This window comes from Muntiacus reevesi, chromosome 3 (assembly GCF_963930625.1).
Source record: "Muntiacus reevesi chromosome 3, mMunRee1.1, whole genome shotgun sequence".
Classification (NCBI taxonomy): domain Eukaryota; kingdom Metazoa; phylum Chordata; class Mammalia; order Artiodactyla; family Cervidae; genus Muntiacus; species Muntiacus reevesi.
This window is the reverse complement of record NC_089251.1, coordinates 149,506,249-149,528,351: the sequence shown is the minus strand read 5'-3', so window position 1 is coordinate 149,528,351 and position 22,103 is coordinate 149,506,249. Positions and strand designations below refer to the sequence as shown.

The 22,103-nt window shown below is 40.6% G+C and overlaps 2 protein-coding genes across 3 annotated transcripts in view; one reads left to right on the top strand and one right to left on the bottom strand.

Moving 5' to 3' along the window:
• RFTN2 (raftlin family member 2) overlaps positions 1–8,194 on the bottom strand; it is a 67,064-nt gene extending 58,870 nt beyond the window's left edge. The window contains exons 1-2 of one of the 2 annotated variants that reach the window (XM_065930893.1): positions 8,095–8,194; positions 7,517–7,721 (exon numbers count right to left, since the gene is read on the bottom strand). In XM_065930893.1, coding sequence (XP_065786965.1) covers positions 7,517–7,655 — 139 coding nt within the window. In that variant the 5' untranslated portion in view covers positions 7,656–7,721; positions 8,095–8,194. The remainder of the gene's footprint in view (positions 1–7,516; positions 7,722–8,094) is intronic. The other variant, XM_065930892.1, reaches the window with a different exon arrangement.
• A 10,271-nt stretch (positions 8,195–18,465) lies between these two features.
• Positions 18,466–20,738, top strand: MARS2 (methionyl-tRNA synthetase 2, mitochondrial). The gene has a single exon (XM_065930891.1). The coding sequence runs from the start codon at positions 18,498–18,500 to the stop codon at positions 20,277–20,279; it is 1,782 nt and encodes a 593-aa protein (XP_065786963.1). The 5' UTR covers positions 18,466–18,497; the 3' UTR covers positions 20,280–20,738.
• Positions 20,739–22,103: the final 1,365 nt, after the last annotated feature.

Here is a 22,103-nt window from a genome sequence, read left to right as displayed (position 1 = left end):
TTTTTCTGATTGTATTATACTGCTGTTGCTGCTGCTAAGTCGCTTCAGTCGTGTCCGACTCTGGGCGACCCCATAGACAGCAGCCCACCAGGCTCCCGGGCCCCTGGGATTCTCCAGGCAAGAACACTGGAGTGGGTTGCCATTTCCTTCTCCCATGCATGAAAGTGAAAAATGAAAGTGAAGTTGATCAGTCGTGTCCGACTCTTAGCGACCCCAGGGACTGCAGCCTACCAGGCTCCTCCATCCATGGGATTCTCCAGGCAAGAGCACTGGAGTGGGGTGCCGTTGCCTTCTCCTGCATTATAGTGGAGGACCACAAAGTACTGCCTATGGCCTGTTTTGCCGCATATGGTATGTTGGCTCTACATTGGCCGAGCTGAGTAGTCAGAACAGAGATCACATGGCTCACAAAGCCTAAAATATTTGCTATCTGGCTCTTTTCAGAAAAAACTGGCACACTGCGGTTCATGGGGTCGCAAAGAGTCAGACACGACTGAGCAAGTGAACTGGACTGAACTGAGTCTTACTTCTGTAGTATAGGGTTGCATGGTATACGGGTACAAGTGCTCAGTCGCTCCGTAGTGCTTGACTCTTTGCAGGCCCACAGACTGTAGCCCTCCAGGCTCCCCTATCCATGGAATTTTCCGGGCAAGAACTGGAGTGGGTTACCATCTCCCACCCCAGAGGATCTTCCTGACCCAGGGACGGAACCTGCATCTCTTGTGTCTCTACAATGCGCAGGCCGGTTCTTTACCACTAGCACCACCTGGGAAGCCCTGTATTGTATGATATACCATAATTTACTTTCTCAATCTCTTCTTTGTAGATTCCTGGGTTGTTCACACTTTTGGGGTTGTTATAAGTAGTCCTTCTATCAGTATTTTTGTTTGTGCTGCAGGTGAATGCGTAGCCACGCTTCCACTGGGATATGAATCTTTACTAAAGAGATAATGACAAAGCATTTTTTTTCCAAAGTGATTGTACCAGTTTACAAACACCTGGTATCAGCAGTCTTTTGACATTTTAGGGGCTTCCCTGGTAAGGAATCCACCTGCAATGCAGGAGACCTGGGTTTGATCCCTGGGTGGGAAGAACCCCTGGAGAAGGGAATGGCTACCCACCCCAAAAGTCTGGCCTGGAGAAGTCCATGGACAGAGGAGCCTGGCAGGATACAGTCCATGGGGTCGAAAAGAGTTGGACACGACCTTCACTTTCTCAATATTTTAGCTGTTTTTTTGGATAACCTGTAGTGTTTCTCACTGTGGTTTTAACATGCATTTTTCCTGATCACTAATGAAGCTGAGCACAGTTTCATATGTCTGTTGGCAATTTGGATTTCCTGTTTCATCATCTACCTGTCCAAATTCCTTGTCCATTTTTCTATTTAGTTGTTTTTCCTTTCTTGATTTTCAGTTTCATTTTATGTATTATGGATCCAAATTTTTGTCCAAGTTCTACTCATTCTTTAGATGATAGGAGGTGGCACTTAAAAATTTTTTTTTAAACATTTTTTAGCAACTAAGCAAGCTTTCTTTCCTTAAAAAAAATTTATTTATTTATTTATTTTTGACTGTCCTGGGCCTTTGTTGCGTTGTGCGTGCTTCTTCCTCTTGTGGTGAGTGGGGGCTCCTATTCATTGCGATATGCGGGCCTCTCATTGCAGTGGCGTCTGTTATGGTGGAGCACTGACCGCGGGGCCTGGGCTTCAGTAGTTGCGGCACACGGGCTTAGCAGTGGTGGCTCCCCAGTTTTAAAGCACCAACCCAGTATATGTGGCACATGAACTTAGCTGCCACGATGGGCATGTGTGATCCTCCCAGACCAGGGATTGAACCTGTGTCTCCTGTATCGGCAGGTGGATTCTTTACCACTTGAAGGAAGCCTGAGGTGGAATGTCTTTTAAGGAGTCTTTCTGGATCTACCTATCAAGTGGAGGTGCTCTTCTTTCCATCTCTACAACCCTCAGATTTCTAGAAAAGCCTGTATCACGGCATAGAGTGTTTGCACCGTAAATGAATGCCCCTCAGCAGGACGCTCGCTAGGATGCAGGTTCTTACAAGTCAAGGACTAGGCTTTACTTATCTCTGTATCCTCATTCTGAGCTCAGTAGGTGCTAAGTGTTAGTTCAGAGAATAAATAAATGTCCACCTAGATATAAGGAAAAAACCTAATATAATGTAGCTTGCCAATAGGAATGTATTTTCTTCCAACAGCAATACTTATTCAAGTGGGTTGAAAAGTGAAAGTGAAGTTGCTCAGTGGTGTCCAGCTCTTTGCGACCCCATGGACTGTAGCCTACCAGGCTCCTCCGTCCATGGGATTTTCCAGGCAAGAGAACTGGAGTGGGTTGCCATTTCCTTATCCAGGGGATCTTCCTGACCCAGAGATTGAACCCAGGTCTCCTGAATTGTAGGCAGACACCTTACCATTGAGCCACCAAGTGGGTTAACTGTATGCTATTATCAGAGATTCCCTACTCCCCCAGGTCAGAATAGGATCTTTCTCTTCCATAACAGTCTGAAATTTTGAGGTTTTATTACATTTTTAGACCAAAATATCCCACTAATTTAAACATAAGAAAAGTCTGTATACAGTTTTTTCACCTGGTAGGAGTATGCACTAGGCACCATGTCAAGGATTATGTTGATGCTTGAGTAAATTTAGCAATTTTTTCTATAAATTTCTTTTTATGTAGCATTTTACATTTGAAAATCTTTTGATAGCTTGAGAAAATATTCAAGAACTTACAAGTCAAACAGATATAGAAAATTTAGCTGGACTGACCTTCCTTCTTTCCTTCCTTCCCTCATTTCTGATACTTTATTCATCTCTTGTTGATTTTTAGATGCATTCTCTTCAGTGCTGCATTTTCATTCTTCTTGAAAGTTCTCTAGTATTTAAAATTACTGATCATTTCTTGCTTTTTGAAACCCTTCCTTTCCTTGTTTTCTCTGGAGCTATGTAAGTTGCAGTTGTCTTCAGACTCTGCCATTTTTGTTGGAGGTGGTTTAGTCGCTAAGTTGTGTCCAACTCTTTGCAACCCCATGGACCATAGCCTTCCAGGTTCCTCTGTTCCATGGGATTCTCCAAGCAAGAATACTGTTGTGGGTTGCCATTTCCTTCTCCAGGGGATCTTCCCGACCCAGGAATTGAGCCCAGGCATCCTGCATTGTAGGCAGATTCTTTACCAACTAAGCTACCAGGGAATGACTTGTAGACTCTGTCATTTTTGTTGAATAGTCCTCAATACCATTAAATATGCCTGATGACTCAGCCCAAGACACTTATGCTCTGCCCATATTCTCCTCTTCAAGACTTTATCTACTTCAAGTCCTCCTGGAAGCCATCATCTCCAGCCGTGTACCTGTAACTCTCTCTGCCAGGATGCTCCACTGCCACCTCACAGGCAACGTGCCTGGAACAGAATTGCTGTTTGACCTACTGACTCTTTGTGGGATGCCCCTCCTACTGTGGAAGGCATGGTTATTGCCACAGTTATTCAGGCTCAGAACTGCGAAGTCATCCTGGATTTCTCATTCTTTCTGTCCCTTCCTATCTAGTCAGCCATAGGCTAAGTTCCTCTTTGGTAATTTACAAATGACCCTTGCATCCTCTCCTTATTGCAGGTTCATATTGTCAGTTGTGTCCGACTCTTTGCAACCCTATAGACTGTAACTCGCCAGGCTCCTCTGGCCATAGGATTCTCCAGATAAAAATACTGGAGTGGGTTGCCATACCCTCCTCCAGGGGATCTTCCCGATTTGGAGATCTTTCTGATTCAGAGATCTTTCCAATCCAGGGATTGAGGCCGCATTTCTTATGTCTCCTACATTGGCAGGCAGGTTCTTTACCCCTAGCACCTCCTGGGAAGCCCATTATTTCAACACCACTTATTGGCCATCAGTCTTGTGCCAAACAGTGTGCCAAACACAGCAATGCAAAGTAGACACGGCATACTTCCTGACCTTGAGGAGTTCATGATCTTGTCCAGTCTGACCAATTAGAATTTAAAATACCAGAAGGCAAAAACTATGTGTTATTCCTTTTTGTATTTTCATTACTTATCAGCATCTTCTATGGAGTCCATACACCAATATATTTATTACTGTAACAATGATAACAAAAGACAATGAGAGTTTCTTGTTCCCATAATAAGAAAGCTAGCCAGGGTCCAGCAAAATTTTTCTCAATGCGCTTTTACATAATTCTATTAGAAAGTCAAATAAGGAAGTTACCATCTGTCCTTCTTTTGGGTTTCTAATATTATAGAAATTTCTTTTTAATCATAAAGCTATACATGCTCTAAAAATCTTTAAGGCCATGGTTATTCAGATTATTTTCTGGGATTGCACAAGAAGGCAAACCAACCCTTCTGGATCATTTGCAGAGTTCATTTAATTTTTCACTAATAAATTCTGTAATGTGCGTCAGAAATTCTGACACACACTCTCATAAATACACATGTACAGATTACTATACAATAATCCAGAAAATTTATCACAAAGGCTGTGCTGAAGTTTCAGTAGTGCAATTAGTAGACCTGGCATAGAGTGAGGAGGGGTAATACTTAACTTTTATTAGGTGCTTGTGTGCATGGGTGCTCAGTCCCTCAGTCATGTCTGACTCTGTGACTCTACGGACTGTAACCTGCCAGGCTCCCCTGTCCACGGGATTATCCTGGCAAGAATACTGGAGTGGGTTGCCATTTCCTCATCCAGGAGATCTTCCTTAGCCAGGGGTCGAACTGTGTCTCCTGCATTGCAGGCAGATTCTTTACCACTGAGCCACTTGGGAAGCCCTGCTTACTAAGTCCCAAGTACTTTTTCAAAGAGATTATTTTGTATAACCTCCTTTAATCCTTAAAACAATTCTACTATGTAAGCACCATTACAATCCCCATTTTATAGATGAGGAAGCTGAGATACAGCTAAGTTCATAAACTTGCTAAGTTAGTGAGTGAAAGAGCCTAGATTAGAAGCCAGGAACTTAACTCCAGACCCTTGTGTGCTTAATGATTAGACTATTGTTTCTCCCAGAGGAAATGGCAACCCACTCCAGTATTCTTGCCTGGAGAATCTTACGGACAGAGGAGCCTGGCAGGCTATGGGGTTGCAAGAGTCGGACACAACTTAGTGACTAAACTACCACCACCACCACCAGAGATATATAAATAATGGCTCAAAGTCCCCACCACACACACACACAAATTGTGGGAAAGGCACACACACACACACACACAGGGAATGGAACTAAATGGAAAATAAACTGTTTAAGATAATTATAGCCACTATAACACAGGGTACTGGAAATTTCAAAGGGTCTCCTGCCCCACTGGGACTAACTCCCTATCCCATGTTCTTTGTTGGGAAAAACAGAGGAGAACAGCATGTAAGAGACAGGCTCTTCGTGAGCACACACAGCTGTCGCCACCAGACCATTTTGTTTCCTGGAAGGTTGCTCACTGCACATGGCCTCTGAGGGGCAGAAGATGCCACTATTCAGTAGTCCTGACAGCAACTCCAGGTCAGAATGGCTGGGGCTAAACCTAGAAGGCTGGCAGGCTTCAACCCCCACGTGACTCATTTCTCTGTACACTAGAGGGATAGGTGGGGGTGAGACACAGCAGAAGAGAACAAGGCGATTCGTGGAGCTGGGCTGATATTGAGTTTTGGCTTCTGAGGCAAAGGCAGAGACAAACAAAATAATACGGAAAACATGTGGCAGAATGGGAGAGGAAGGGAACACCAGGAGACTCGGTGCCCGGACCAGACAGGGACCAGGTGCAACTTTAAAATGCAGGCTTGCTGTCTGAGTTAGCATCTGCAAACCATGCCCGTATCTCCACTTTATATTGTAATACTCTATCATCTCATCCAAACACACAGAGTGAAAGGTGGAAATTTTACTCCTTTCACAGAGAAAAGGGCTTCTAATAATAACAAAACCAAAATGACTTCTGAAGAAAACTGTAGATCTTTCTGATTCAAGGATAGTTGCATTTAAACAAATTTGTTTGACATTGCTAACACTGTTGGGAAGAAATAAATCAGAAAAAAAATTCAAGTTACTTTAAGACCTTTGGGGTTTTGTGCAGCAAATCTTAAAGCACAGATCAGAATGGCTCTGGCCTAATCTTTATGAACAGATAAGGTTTTGAGGTTAAGGAAAATACGTGTTTGTGTCCTTGAACTTATAAAAATCAGTCCTAAAAATTAACCGACAAGCACAATCAATGGAGAAAATATAGCACCACATCACAAATATTTTCTCAAATGATGGTTTTTGAAAAAGTATAGAAAAATTCATTTGAGTAGTTACTTCTCTGTTTATCACCATTATCTTTATCTACTTTTAACTTTCATCATTAAAAAGAAAATTAAGAATATTGACAGTTTTTCTTTTGGTAGCCTTAGCTTTAGGTAAAAATGGAAATGTAAATACGTTAAAAATATACATAGAGACTTTGCATACACCTCTAGAAGGGAGTTTGCTGGCTAGCTCAGTTTTTGACAAAGAAAAATGGGCTGCGCTTGCTACTTGCACAAAGATGCACTGTTCACAGAACAAACCAAAAAATGGAGAATTTGTGTTTAAAAGAAATTAATATCCAACCTGATAATATACTTAGTATAAATCTTCAATTAACTGATAAAATGTGCAGCTTATTAGAATTTAAAAGTAAAACTTGCCAATAAGAACTTAATACTAATATCTGGAAATTCTAGCAGCAAGCAAGACACTCAACTTCATTTTTAGTACCCTGTAATTAAAGATATACTTCTGCTTTTTAAAAACTCAGTTTTATCAATGTGATTGTACAGTAAAGTTTCCAAAAGAAGTGAGGTGAAGTATTTGTGAAGTCGAGCCTCCTCTGTTCCTGCACAAGGCTGCCATCTGCGCTTGTTTATTTGTGTTCCCAACTTTCTGGAACAGGGAGTTTCTGTTAGGGACCGGGTAGCAAGCAAAGGAAGTGTCTTACAGAAGACGATAGTTTTTTCTTTTTTACTGTATTTTCAAACTTCAGGTTTAGTTTGGTCAAAAATATCAAATGACTAGCACAATCACAACACTTAACACAGTTGGAAGCCTCAGAATTGTCTTAGCAAATATATTTCCACATGATGCAAGTAACATTTCCTACATGCCACCTTCTTGTGCCTTTCAGATCTTTTTCAAAACATAAACTGTCATTAAGGCTATAGCTACTTGGCCGAGAAAGCAAGCGTTTTTCATGTATTCATCTACAAATAAGCATTTGATTTAAAAGTGAAAGAACTGTTTCCAAGCAGGTTTTCTGATTTTATGAAGTACATATGAGCCAAATTTACAAAAAACAAAGCAAAGAGAACTGAAATCTTTCAGAATGTAATTAAGAAACAAAGCATTATTGTTGGATTGATTGAACAATCTAATTATGAAGCACCATTTAAAAAGCCACAAACCAACCCTTAAAAAAACTAGCAGTCCTTCATCTTTGAAATCTTTCAGATAACAAATAAAATAGAAGCAAAAATACCTTGTAATGTAAAGTCCAGCAATACATATTCGTAAGCAAATTCTGTCTTTGTTTCCACTTGCGGTCTCTTCAGGGTAGAAAATATTTTTCCAGGGCTGCTATCATCAGGGTCTTCTAGCTTTCTAAGTCCGCACCCCATGGCAAAATCTGTAAGGAATTAAGTTGCAGGATAGGGGAGGGAGACCAGCAAACTCTGTTGTTTAAGCTGCAAAAAGAAAGTTACTGACTTAACTGCTTGGATTTTTTCCGCTAAAACATAGATACTCAAAAAGAAAACATTTGAGTACAAAGAAAGGAGCTGAAGATTTTTTCTATCCATTTTTCTGTAAAGTCGCTGAACCCATGATGATTAAGCTTCAGCTCTGGGAGGCTGGGCTTGATCTTAGTAGAAACATGCAAGCTGCTACAACTTAGCGGAGAATTTCCATGCCACGTCAATTTACAGCCAGCCCCCTACCAGAGTTCTGTCGCTCAGGGCACCAACAGTGCTTTGTCTATTCCAGTTGGCTGGATGATAAAGAAGGTGTCCAGAAACGGAAATAAGAAGGCAAAAGTGCAAATCAGATGGAAATACTTACAAGTAGAGGCTATATTCAGACATAGTGGCATGCAATTCTTTTTCTGTTTTCTCTTTTCCCTCTTTCCTGCGCCCACCCCCTCCTTCCTCCCTGCTACTACCAAGAAAGCAAAGGAGAGAGAGAGAGAGAATGAAAAAAATGGATTCTCAACGTGGTTGGAAACAAAAATCATTTCCAGAAAGGAAGTCAGGAAACTATTTCTGGAGTCTAGAAGGAAAAAGTTAAAGTTAAAAAAAAATTCCATTCTTAGTCTTTAGATAGCACTTTTGAGGATTTCTTTTCACATGAAGGTTTGTTATTTTTTTTTTGTCGGAAAAATCATATACTAAACTGCCACATATAAAATGTTTATATTAAACATAATAAAAAGATTTAACTGCAAAGAAGAGACATTAATGTGGATTATTAGCCTCACTAACTCTATTAAGTTGAAAATATTCTACTGTTAGAAGACTTATGATAGCAACTAACACTTCCATAGGTCCCAGAGTATCCTCAATTAAAAAACAACAACTGACAACTTGATTCACTCAGCCTTACAAGTTGCTATTTACCTGAAGTCAAGAACAGTTCATAACGGAACAATGTAATGAGTGTTACTGTATTTTACCATTTACATATCATACTGATGAGTATGGCATACTCATCAGAACTGTGAGCCCCAGAATCAGACCACCTGAGTTCAAATACGGCTTCTAATGCCTACTAGAGACGTGATCTTGGGCAAGTTACGAACCTCTTCAAGTTCCAATTTCCTCCCCTGTTAAATGGAGTTAATAATAGTACTTACCTCACACAGGTTTGTTATGAAGTTTGAAAGAGATAATCTTATATCTTAACATTATTTTTGGCAAATAGCATAAAATAAATTTGTTAACGTGCTTTTACATTATAAAACAGGGTTGAGAATAGGAATAGAAAGGAAGTGATTCTGCCACCATTCCCATTATTTACAAAGCAAATCTTGATCAATTTCAGATTTTATAGAACACAAGCCTGAAAAGATTTTTCAGTTACATTGAAGAGTGTACATGAAAACTCTCAAAAAGGGATAGATTATTTAGTTTGTAGATCACTATGACCTTTTGTCTCTTCCTTCTGCCTTCTTTAAATAGTTTACTTCTCAGAAGTGTTTATTAACAGAGGAAAATTCCATAGTCTTTCATTCTCAAGGATGAGCACGGTTGGTCATAAGCAACTTCTGGGTAAACTTGGCTAAAAAGATAGCAGACTCTGATCTAGTGTGACTGATTTGACTTTCATACCTGTCATTTCTCATGTTCTCTTTCGCTGTGAGCTCCAGAGTGCCACAAATAGAGTATCTGAAGCTCACTAACCCCTATTGCTGTACTTGGTAAATTATTTATTAAATAATCATTGCATTATTAAGTATCTGCTATGTTTCAGGCACTAAATTAAATGCTGGCTGGGTACACAAGCCGACTAAATGTGGCCTCTGCCCTAAAGAAATTGAATTCTTAATGGGGAAGACAGACTTATAAAGAGATAATTCCAATTTGATTTGGTAGCTGCTAAGATAGCAGGCATAGGATGCTATAGAAACCCTCGAAAGAGCCTGTAACTCAGTTTGGAGGGTATAATAGAGCTGTTTTGAAGGATGAATATGCATAAGATAGATAAACAGAGGTGGGGAGTATGTGCCAGGAAAAGGGAAAAGCATGAACCATACTATGGAATCATGAAACAGTATGGCATGAATTTGAAGGAATACAACACAGTTGAGAATTATTATAACATAAAATTTGAAAGAAAACTAAGCTGTAAGGGAGATAAGAGTCAGTGTAATGGACTTAGGAAAATCACATAATCAAATGGAAAAATTAGAGGAGGAGTCTGAAATTAGCAAGTGACATAAGTGTGTTTTTGGTAGGTTACTATGGTTGATTTGAGGAAGACGGTCTTAATAGTATCAAAATGGGGGGAGGCCAGTCATTCAGGAAAGTACTGCAGTAGTCCAGTTGAGAGTGGATGACTGAACAGATGAATGACTAAGACGCATCATTATGTCCTCAAAGAATTTCTATTATCTCTAGAAAAAGGAAATGCACTTCCTTTAGTTCAGGATTGCATCACTTAAACATTTTTCTCTCAAAAAGTTCAACAGAAGAAATTTTTGACTATTAATGATATTTCAAAACACATTTCCATGTCAATATGACACATTCCTTTTATTTTAACAATTACATAGGACTTAGTTATATTAATATTATGCTTATTAAACAGCATTTTGGCTATTTTCAAAGTTTTATGGTGAAGAATTTTGTAAAGATTACTTTTTTCCCTACTTTGGATTAATCCCTAAATTCTTTGATTTTACTTCATAAATGGTCAAAGGAAACAGTTTACATACAAGGAAATCAGAAATAAGCCAAGAAAATGTATTCTAATGAGTAAATAATTCATTTACATTACTTACAGAAATATGTAGTTGGCTATAAACTGTTTAAGATATTAATGTTAGACTTTTTTTCTTTTTATTGGTCTCTGCTGCATGGCATGTGGGATCTTAGTTCCCTGACCAGGGATGGAAACTGCACCCCCTGCATTGGAAGCTTGGAGTCACTGAACCAACAGGGAAGTTTTAGATTTTTTTTTTCTTTAAAATTGTATTTTGGGCAGTAAGCTTTTGTTTGTTATCACACATATTTGCTCCACATCTCTTTAATGCTTGTACATTTTTAGACAAATACTTTTGGTTAAATAATGTCTTGCATCTACAACTTGTACTTAAGAAAAATGTACATTTCTTCAATAATACATTTTTCCACTTGAAAAAAAATGTCTGTTTTCTGGTTTTGTCCTTTTGTTTTTTAAATAAACTTGATACTTTAGAATAATATTAGATTCACAGCAAAATTGAGTGGAAAGTACAGAAAGTTTCTATAAATCCTCTTATCCCCACTCACGCACAACCTTCCACTAACACCCAGCACCATTGTGGCACTGTTATGGTGCATTTGTTACAATCAGTCACACATCATTGATACATCAGTATCATTTGGAGTCCTTAGATGACATTAGGGTTCATTCCTGGTGTTGCACCTTTTGACAAATAGGTACAGCAAATTTTTGACAAATATATATTGACATATATCCACCATTACAGTATCATACAGAATTGTTTTCACTGTCTTAAAAATCTGTGCTCTACCTATTCATCCCATCCTTATTTCTTGTTTAACTTTTGATGTATCTGCTAATTATAATATAAAAGGTAAGATAGTCAGTTCTTTCCCCCCTCGGATATTCAACTGTCACAATCATATTTGTTTTCATAGATAATCTTTTGTCTGTTGTGTATCCCCAGGTTTGTTGTATATTGGGTAATTACATTAAGTAAATTACATTAAGTAAGGATACATTTCTGGAATAAATGTTTTTTAACATTGGTCATTTTTTTCTATTGATTTATATTTGCTGCCAACTGTAGATTTCAGGGACAGTGTTCAGTTCTGTACTGTTTAGGAGGTTTTCCCAAGCGCAGACTCTTATGTGGCCAGATAAGATGAAGATGTTCTTGTCTATGTTCTGGTATGGGCCCACTTAGTCCTTGAATGAATGAATGAGCTTTGTGAAACCATTCTCCATAATTTGTTGTTGTTCAGTTGCTAAGCTGTGTGTGACCCCATGTTCTGCAGCATGCCAGGCTTCCCTGTCCTTCACTATCTCCTGGAGTTTGCTCAACTCATGCCAATTGAGACAGTGATGCCATCCAACCATTTCAACCTCTGTCACCCCCTTCTCCTCCTGCCCTCAATCTTTCCCAGCATCAGGGTCTTTTCCAATGAGTCACCTTCTCCACACTAGGTGGCCAAATATTGGAGCTACAGCTTGAGCATCAGTCCTTCCAATGAAAATTCAGGGTGGATTTCCTTTAGGATGGACTGGTTGGATCTCCTTGCAGTCCAAGGGACTCTCAAGAGTCTTCTCCAGCACCACAGTTCAAAAGCATTATTTCTTTGACACTCAGCTTTCTTTATAACTGGTGGCATATTATTCTCATGGTAACTACTCAAGTTTGGAACATGTGAGCTCACTGAAGTCTTAAAGCTTCTAAGAGATATGTATCATCCAACCCATTCTGTACAGCGAGAAGTTTTTGCATAATCATAAAATTTTAAAATTCAATCTATTTTATGTGATCCTGATCCAAAAAAGAGGACTTCTCTGGTGGCTCAGTGGTAAAGAATCAGCCTGCCAATGCAGGAGACTCAGGAGACTCGGGTTTGATCCCTGGGTCAGTAAGATCCCCTGGAGGAGGAAATGGCAACTTACTCCAGTATTCTTGCCTGGGAAATCCCATGGACAGAGGAGCTTGGTGGGCTACAGTCCATAGGGGTCACAAAGGGTTGAAAGTGACTCTGCATGCAAGCAAGGCAAAAAACCCCTCAAAACAACCAGTTTTATGAAATGCTATTTAGTAAGGGACCATGTGGACACAAAGATCAAAAAGCCAGTTTATGTTCTCCAGAATTCACAACCTAGCAGACCAACACTGAGTTTTAACTGTTTAATGTAAGGTTAGATTCAAAGTGTAGTCAAATTTCCTACGTAATTGGTGACTTATTAAAAGCGCTGTGCTGAGTGCTTAGTTGCTCAGTCCCGTCTGACTCTGTGACCCCATGGACTGCAGCCCGCCAGGCTCCTCTGTCCATGGGACTCTCCAGGAAAGAATACTGGAGTGGGTGGCCATGCCCTCCTCCAGGCAATCTTCCCAACCCAGGGATGGAACCCACATCTCTTACGTCTGCCTGCATTGGCAGGCAGGTTCTTCGCCATTAGCATAACCTGGGGAGCCCCTTACTTCTATTTAGAGAAACGCAAATCAAGACCACAGTGAGATAACATTTTATTACAGTAAAATACAAGCAATAAAACATTTACCATTTTTATTTTTTCTGTTCTTTAATCAGAGGAAAATTGCTTTAAAATGTCTTGGTTTCTGCTGTACAACCACACAATTCAGCCATAATTATATGTATATCACATCCCTCCCTCCCCTCCCTCTACCTCACCCTCTAGGTCAGCACAGAGTGCCAGGCTGAGCAGCATATGTTACATAGGAACTTCTTACCAGCTACCTATTTTACACATGGTAGTGTAGATATGTTGATGCTACTTTGTCTATTCATCCCACTCTCTCCTTCCTGTACTATATTCACAATTCTGTTCTTTATATCTGCATCTCCATTTCTTCCCTGCAAACAGGTTCATCAATCTCATTTTTCTAGATCCCATATATATGCATTAATATATGATATTTGTTTTTCTCTTCCTGACTTACTTCACTGTGTAACAGGCTCTAGTTTAATCCACTTCCCTAGAACTGACTCAAATCCATTCTTTTTTATGGCTGAGTAATATTCCATTATATGTATGTACCACATTGTCTTTATCCATCCATCTGCTGATGGACATCTAGGCTGCTTCCATGTTCTAGATATTGTAAATAGTGTTGCTATGAACACTGGGGTACATGTGTCTTTTTCTATTATGGTGGGATTGCCGGGTCATATGCTAGTTTTATTCTTAGTTTTTAAAGGAATCTCCATACTGTTCTCCATAGTGGCTATATTAATTTACATTCCCACCAACAGTGTAAGAGGGTTCTCTTTTCTCCACATCCTCTCTAGTATTTATTTGTAGATTTTTCGATGATGGCCATTCTGACTGGTGTGCGGTGATAACTCATTGTAGTTTTAATTTGCATTTCTCCAATAATGAGCAATGCTGAGCATATTTTCATGTGTTTATTGGCCACCTGTATGTCTTCTTTGGAGAAATGTCTGTTTTATTCTGCCCATTTTTTGACTGGGCTATTTGTTTTTCTGATATTGAGCTATATGAGCTGCTTATATATTTTGGAGATTAATCCTTTGTCAGTTGTTTCACTGGCAATTATTTTCTCCCATTCTCAGGGTTGTCTTTTAATCTTGTTTATTGTTTCCTTTGCTGTACAAAGATTTTACATTTAATTAGGTCCCATTTGTTTATTTTTGTTTTTATTTGCATTACTTTAGGAGCTGGGTCAAAGAGGATCGCGCTGTGATTTATGTCAAAGAGTGTACTGCCTACATGTTCCACTAAAGCTTTATAGTTTATCACCTTACATTTACGTCTTTAATCCATTTTTGAGTTTATTTTTGTGTATGGTGTTAAGAGGTGTTCTAGTCTCATCCTTTTATATACAGCTGTACAGTTTTCCCAGCACAACTTATTGAAGAGGCTGTCTTTTATTTACTGAATATTCTTGCATTCTTTGTTAAAAAAAAGAAGACCATAGGTGTGTGGGTCTATCTCTGGGCTTTCTATCTTGTTCCATTGGTCTGTATTTCTGTTTTTATGCCTGTACCTTACTGTCTTGATGACTATAGCTCTGTAGTATAGTTTGAGGTCAGGAAGGTTGATTCTTCCAGCTCCATTTTTCTTTCTTAAGACTTCTTTGAGAAGGCTTTCCAGGTGTCACTAGTGGTAGAGAACCCACTTGCCAATGCAGGAGACATAAGAGACATGAGTTTGATCCCTGGGTTGGGAAGATCCCCTGGAGGAGGGCATGGCTTGAGAAAAAAAAGGTTGCTTTGGCTATTCCGGGTCTTTTGTGTTCCATACAAATTGTGAAGATTTTTGTTTTAGTTCTGTGAAAAATACCCTTGGTAATTTGATAGGGATTGCACTGAATCGGTAGATTGCTTTGGGTGTGCAGACTCAGTTGTGTCTGACTCCTTGTGACCCCATGGACAGTAGCCCGCCAGGCTCCTCCATCCACGTAATTTTCCAGGCAAGATTACTGGAGTGAGTTGCCGTATCCTATAATCAATTTCATAGTATTGATTATTCCAATCCAAGAATATGGTATATCTATTTGTGTCATCTTTGATTTCATCAGTGTCTTATGGTTTTCTGCATACATCTTTTGTCTCTTTAGATAGGTTTATTCTTAAGTATTTTATTATTTTTGTTGCAATAGTGAAGGGATTGTTTCCTTAATTTCTCTTTCTGATTTTTCATTGTTAGTGTATAGGAAGAATGCAAGACATTTCTGTGTATTAATTTTATATCCTGTGACACTACTGTATTAATTGATTAGCTCTAGTAATTTTCTGGTGGCATCTTTAGGGTTTCATTTTAACTATTTTAAAGTGTACAATTCAGAGGCATTAAGGACAGTTGATCATTGAACAACATGGGGGTTAGGAGCACAAACCTCCATATAGTGGAAAATTTGAGTGTAACCTTACAGCAAGCCCCTCTGCATCAGTTGTTCTGTGTCTGTGGATTCAACCAACAGTAAATTGTGTAGTGTGTATTTATTTAAAAAATCTGCATATAAGTGGATAAATCCATGTTGTTCAACGGTCAGCTGTACATTCACAGTGCTGTACAATGATCATCATTATCTAGCTCTAAAACTTTTTTATTACCCCCCCACAAAGAAAACTCTATCCTTTAAGCATTCACTTTCCATTCCAACCTTCCTCCACCCCCAGGCAACCACTAATATGTATTTTTGTGCATTTGTCTATTCTGACTATTTCATATAAATGGAATATAGAACGTGGTAGTTTGTGCCTGGTTACTTTTAAACATTTATCTATGTGGTGGTATTTATCAGTACTTTGTATAGCTGTATAATATTCCACTGCCTGGATATTTGATTATCTAGTTATCAGAACATAGATGCTTGGGTTGTTTCTACCTTTTGATTATTGAGACTAGTGTTTCTATGAATATTAGTGAGATAACTCATTTTATACTTATTTGATGGGCAAAAATTAAGAAGTGGATGATATCAAGAATTAGGGAGAATTCTTTAAGGGCAAGTCACTGATGGGAATAAATTTGTTTAATCATGCTAGAAAATAGCATTACCTTGTGAAATTGAACTTTTACATCCTATATGATTGAGCAATAGCACTCTTAGATATACACCCATGAGAAACTCTAGCATGTAAGAATCAGGAGATATATATAGATGAGAAGGTTAATAGCAGTACTGTTTCTAAAAGCAAAAAACTTGAACCACTTAAATGTGTATTACCAGCCATTTCTTTTAAGGAGTTCTGCTATAAAGGGGAGGAAAGAAATGGAGCAGTAGTGGAGATTGGGAATTTTTTTCTTTTTAAGATGGGGGAAAAATAGCATGTTTGTATATTTAAGAATTGATTACATGGACAAGGTGAAAGAAAGCATCATGAAGAAAAAAATTTCTGAAGAATCTGATTTCTCATATACTGGATTTTTCTCCTAGTTTTACAGGGTACTGTACATACCCTCCAGTTTTATCTCTTTCTCTTGCCCTTTCTTAAACTGCTTGACCAAACAGCATATCAACTAAGTACCCAAAGGCTATTTGTGTATCTGTTGTAACTCCTATTGAGCATCTACTTTCTATACCACCACAGAAATCAGATCCAACTTACCATACACCTCAACTCATAAGTTACTGTGCGGCAGTCAAAATGAATTATAGAGTTACAGGCAAAAATATGATGAATCTACTACATGTAGTATGATATCCTTTTTTTTTTTTGGCTGTGCCAAAAGAGCTATATGGCTTCTGCAATCTTAGCTCCCAGAACAGGGACTGAACCTGGGCCACGCAGTGAAAAGGCCAAGTCCTAACCACTGGACCAGCAGGGAATTCCCATGATATCCTTTTTTAGAATGCTTATTACAAGCGAAATTAAACAATATGTTGCCTTGTTGTTGTGCACTTTCTAAATCCTATCCAACTCTTTGCAACCCCATGAACTGCAGCACACCAGGCTCCCTGTCCTTCACTATTTCCAAGTTTGCTCAAATTCATGTCTGTTGAGTCAGTGATGCCAACCAACCAGTTCATCCTCTGTCGCCCTTCTCTTCTTCTGCCCTCAATCTTTCCCAGTATCAGGTTCTTGCCCAATGAGTCCACCCTTGGCATCAGGTGGCCAAAATATTGGAGCTTCAGCATCAGTCCTTTCAATGAATATTCAGGGTTAATTTCCTTTAGGACTGATTGGTTTGATCTCCTTGCAGTGCAAGGGACTCTCAAGGCTTGTGTCTCTAGAGGCTTAGACATACTATATATGTAATAACATATATGCAAAATTCAGGACAATGATTACCTCTGGGAAGAAGACAGGAAGACAAGGAGAAAAAGAGCACATAGATCTAAATTGTCAGTAATCTCCTAGTTCAGTGGGTCTCAAATTTTAGTGTGCATCAGAATCCCTGGAAAGCTCATTAAAACCTAGATGGCTGGGAGCCCCCAGAGTTTTTGATTCAGGAGGTGAGTGTGCGGCCTAAGAATATGCATTTCTAATAAGGTTCCAGGTGCTGTTTTAATGCAGCTCTGCCTAGATCACATACAGAAAACCACTTCCAGTTTATAAATTGGATTGTGGGTTCACAGGCGTTACATTTGCTTTTATTATTAAAATAATATAATAAACTTATGTTATTATTAAATCATTAAGTTAAATGGGAGGGAAAAAAGATGGCCAGTCATAGACCAAAGATGAGAGTATGTCAAGAAGCAAGGTTTAATATGAATCCAGTTCTGGGCTCTGGAGGCATCCTTTTTCAAAAATGCTAGCATTCCCTTACTAAAAGCAAACATGAAAAACACTTCTCTAGGAGAACCTCAGGATCATTTTAGAAGAATACTACTGGCAACTACATTGAGAAATAAATCTGAAGATTGTTTTTTTCCTTAGGTGCACAGTGAAAGTATTTCAGCTTTCTCAATCTCAACAATCTCTGCAAAGACTGGACACACCACAGGCTAATCTCTTTCATGGGGTCAACAAAAACTGCATTTGTAGAAAAGATTTCTCTTACTTTTTCAGATCTTACCCTTTCCGCAAGTGCTTTATTTAGGTCATTATTTTTCTTCATTCCCTTCTCCCTCCTCCTTTCTGGATTTATTGTATCCACTAGGTTCTGAGACGGAATTGTATATGATATTTTAGATTCCTACCTTGACCAGGGCTATGTAGAGGGTATACTCCTGCAACTGGTCACTGACAGGAGTTTGAGGAAAGCCTGAATATAAAATTCTTGCTCACAAGCAACTCAGCCTGGAGAAAAAAAACCCCCAAAAAACCAGATCCATAAATATAAAATTTCATCCCAGAGCAGGACACGCAGCATATTATAGAAGGATACAGACTTATCTGCTTTCACAAACTCCCCTACACTCAGCTCCTCTAAGCTGTGCTCGCTCTCTCCCACAATTCACAACCGCTGCACAGAGGCCCGCGGAGGCAGGAGCGCGGGCGGGGCGGCGGAGGCCGGCCTTCATTGGCTTTCTGGCCGGAAGCGGCGGTGCGGCCCGGCTGCGCATGCGCCCCTCACACGTGCTTCCAGAACGCCCCCTCCGCCGCTGGAGATCCGCGGCCGTCATGCTGCGAATTTCTGCCTTACGGCTGCTAGGACGCAGGGGGGCGAGTAGGGTCTCGCTCTCGGAGGACTTTAGTTTACGCCACTACAGCTCGGGCCCTCTTGGTGTCCGCGGCGATACCCACGACTCGCGCGCCTACTTTACCACACCCATTTTCTACGTGAACGCCGCGCCGCACATCGGGCACCTGTACTCCGCGCTGCTGGCGGACGCCCTGTGCCGACACCATCGCCTCCGAGTTCCCAGTGACGCCGCCACCGGATTCTCCACGGGTACCGATGAGCACGGCCTGAAGATTCAGCAGGCGGCAGCCGCCGCGGGCCTGGCTCCGTCCGAGCTGTGCGACAGAGTCTCTGCCCAGTTCCAGCAGCTTTTCCGGGAGGCTGACGTCTCTTCCACCGACTTCATCCGCACCACCGAGGCCCGGCACCGGATAGCTGTGCAGCATTTCTGGAGGGTGCTGAAGGCTCGGGGTCTTCTATACAAGGGTCTCTATGAAGGTTGGTATTGCGCCTCCGACGAGTGCTTCCTGCCTGAAGCCAAGGTCACCAGGCAGCCCGGCCCGTCGGGGGATTTGTGTCCTGTATCTCTCGAGAGCGGACACCCGGTCTCTTGGACCAAGGAAGAAAACTACATTTTTAGGCTTTCCCAGTTCCGGGAGCCGCTCCAGCAGTGGCTGCGGGGCGACCCTCAGGCCATAACACCGGAGCCGTTCCATCACACAGTCCTTCAGTGGTTGGAGGAGGAGCTGCCGGACCTATCGGTCTCTCGAAGGAGTAGCCACTTGCACTGGGGCATTCCGGTGCCCGGGGACGATTCGCAGACCATCTACGTATGGCTGGATGCCTTGGTCAACTACCTTACTGTAATTGGCTACCCAAACGCTGAGTTCCAATCTTGGTGGCCGACCACCTCTCATATCATAGGCAAAGACATTCTCAAGTTCCACGCTATCTACTGGCCTGCTCTCCTCTTAGGGGCCGGCATGAGCCCACCACACCGCATCTACGTCCACTCCCACTGGACAGTTTGTGGTCAGAAGATGTCTAAGAGCTTGGGTAACGTGGTGGATCCCAGGACTTGCCTTGACCGCTATACGGTGGATGGCTTCCGCTACTTTCTTCTTCGGCAGGGCGTCCCCAGCTGGGATTGTGATTACTATGATGAAAAGGTGGTTAAGTTGTTGGATTCCGAGCTGGCAGATGCTTTGGGAGGTCTCCTGAACCGATGTACTGCCAACAGGATCAATCCTTCCGGGATCTATCCGGCTTTCTGCACTGCTTGCTTTCCCAGTGAGCCAGGCTCGGCGGGGCCGTCAGGTCGTGCTCAGGCAGAGGACTACGCTCTGGTGAGCGCAGTGGCCACTTTGCCCGAGCAGGTAGCAGACCACTACGATAACTTTCAGATCTATAAGGCTCTGGAGGCAGTGTCCAGCTGTGTCCGGCAGACCAACGGCTTTGTCCAAAGGCATGCTCCGTGGAAGCTGAACTGGGAGAGCCCCGTGGATGCTCCCTGGCTGGGTACTGTGCTTCATGTGGCCTTGGAGTGTTTGCGAGTCTTTGGAACTCTGCTCCAGCCTGTCACCCCAAGCCTAGCTGACAGGCTGCTGTCTAGGTTGGGGGTTTCTTCCACAGAGAGGAGCCTTGGAGAGCTCCATTTCTTATCTCGATTCTATGGACACCCATCCCCTTTTGAAGGGAGGAGACTGGGACCTGAAACTGGGATCTTGTTTCCAAGACTGGACCAGTCTAGGTCCTGGCTGGTAAAAGCCCACAAGACCTAGAAACTCAGTTCTTATTAGCTTGTGGTAAAAAAGTAAATTTGTTATTTTCTTATTTTTTGCATTTTCAGGGAAATTATATTAATGCTTTCTAAAGTGTTGCATCAAATGAGCACATAAGTAATGTCCCTGTGAAAAGAGGTTTGATAGCCTTTCAGGAGCCTACTCCCTACTCTTCAGTTTTCTGTGTCCATTAACCACTGTCCTTTGTACCCCAGTGTGTCTGAGATGTCTCCAGGGGTAAGAGACAACTTTGCTGATACTATTCCTTCTCATTGTACCTCCGTCCAAACCACAGTTGTTTGCCCAGACTACCTCTCATGGCTTGTTTTTCATTGGCCTGGCTTCTGCCAGGCAAATTAATGAGAGTGGGGGTTGGAGGCCCCCTACCTCAGCTTTTACTTTGTTATATATGTTGAGTCTCCTGTTGGAAACAGATTGTTTCATTAAACCTTTAAACACTGGTGCCCTGGATTAGATGATTTTCGCCTGTGTTTCTATTTTTGATTCTTAACATCTTGACTCCCCGTTTTGCTAGTTAATTGTCCAGTAGTTGTGCTTTGTACCATTATACTTGAACCGGTAGATGGCTCTAGTCTCATATTACTTAACACTGAGGTTTCAGAATATTTAAAATAAATTTTCTGCTTTGTAATTTTGCATAATTTAAAGAAAAAATTATCTTTTCTTAAAATAAGGATAACTGCAACCACTGCTGTTTTACAGTAAGCAATAAAAAAGATCAAAATCCTCATTTCAGACTACTGGAAAAGGACATTCACTCCATTAGATGTTTAGTCAGCTAATAAGTAATTATCACGTGTGTTTGGACCATGATAAATTATAAAGCTCTCTTGATTTACTTGGTATGTTAAAATTTTTTTAAACTTTAATAACATTAGGTTTACAGGTGTGATTTAAAAAACCTGTACAAAGTTCAGAAGGGTAATATTTTCTTTATATTTCTTGGTCTTAATTTTATTATCCACATATATAATTTACCTTATATGATTTCTTTTGGTCAATCAGTATGTATAATACAATATAAGAAATTGTGGAATACCTATTATAAATTTAATATGTTTACTTTCAGGTAGTTTTTATTATTTATTTTGCTCCTTTAACTTAAGTTATTAAAGTTTAAAAGTTTTTTAAGTACCTTATTCAGATCTGTTCTGTTGCGTTTGTTGAAGGTGATGGTGAAGGGAGGAAATGATCAATGCTCCAGGAATCTCAAACTGGATTTAGGGATCTCTCCAAGCTTCCATAAAAGAACATCACAGAGAAGATGTTAAGATATCAATTTATACAGTGACTACAACATAGTAAGCCAGCATTATTTGCCCAGGCTATCTCTCATGGCTAATCTCATAGGTGATTAGACAGCTAGGGCAAAGTTTAAAATGAGAACTTGCCTTGAGATATGCATTCTAAGCATGGTAGCAAGCAGAGAGAGCTCACTATGAAGTAAACTATTGTGCTGGTAGTTCCCCCAGGTTTATTCTGGGTGCTACTGTTCAGCTCCAGTTTCTATTTATTAATTAGTGTAGTGAGAGATTTCTGGTTGCTTGGAAACATTGCTTTGAAAAGAATGCTTGAAGGCATTCTAAGGGTGAAAGGACCATTTCTACCAGTGTTCCTTTAGATCCTCCTTATTCTTCATAATGCAATCTTGGGCTTTCCATAGGACACGTTCCAGTTATCTGCTGGGATTACTAGGGTAGATTACTGGGACCTAGGATGGCATATAATATCTCTTGGGGCTGGAGAGCAGAGCAGTGAAAGAGATGGGATGTTTACATGGATGAAGGAAAACAGACTTGGAAA

Excerpts from the sequence above, each read along its gene's own strand:
- MARS2 (XM_065930891.1), top strand. The coding sequence starts at position 18,498 with ATGCTGCGAATTTCTGCCTTACGGCTGCTAGGACGCAGGGGGGCGAGT.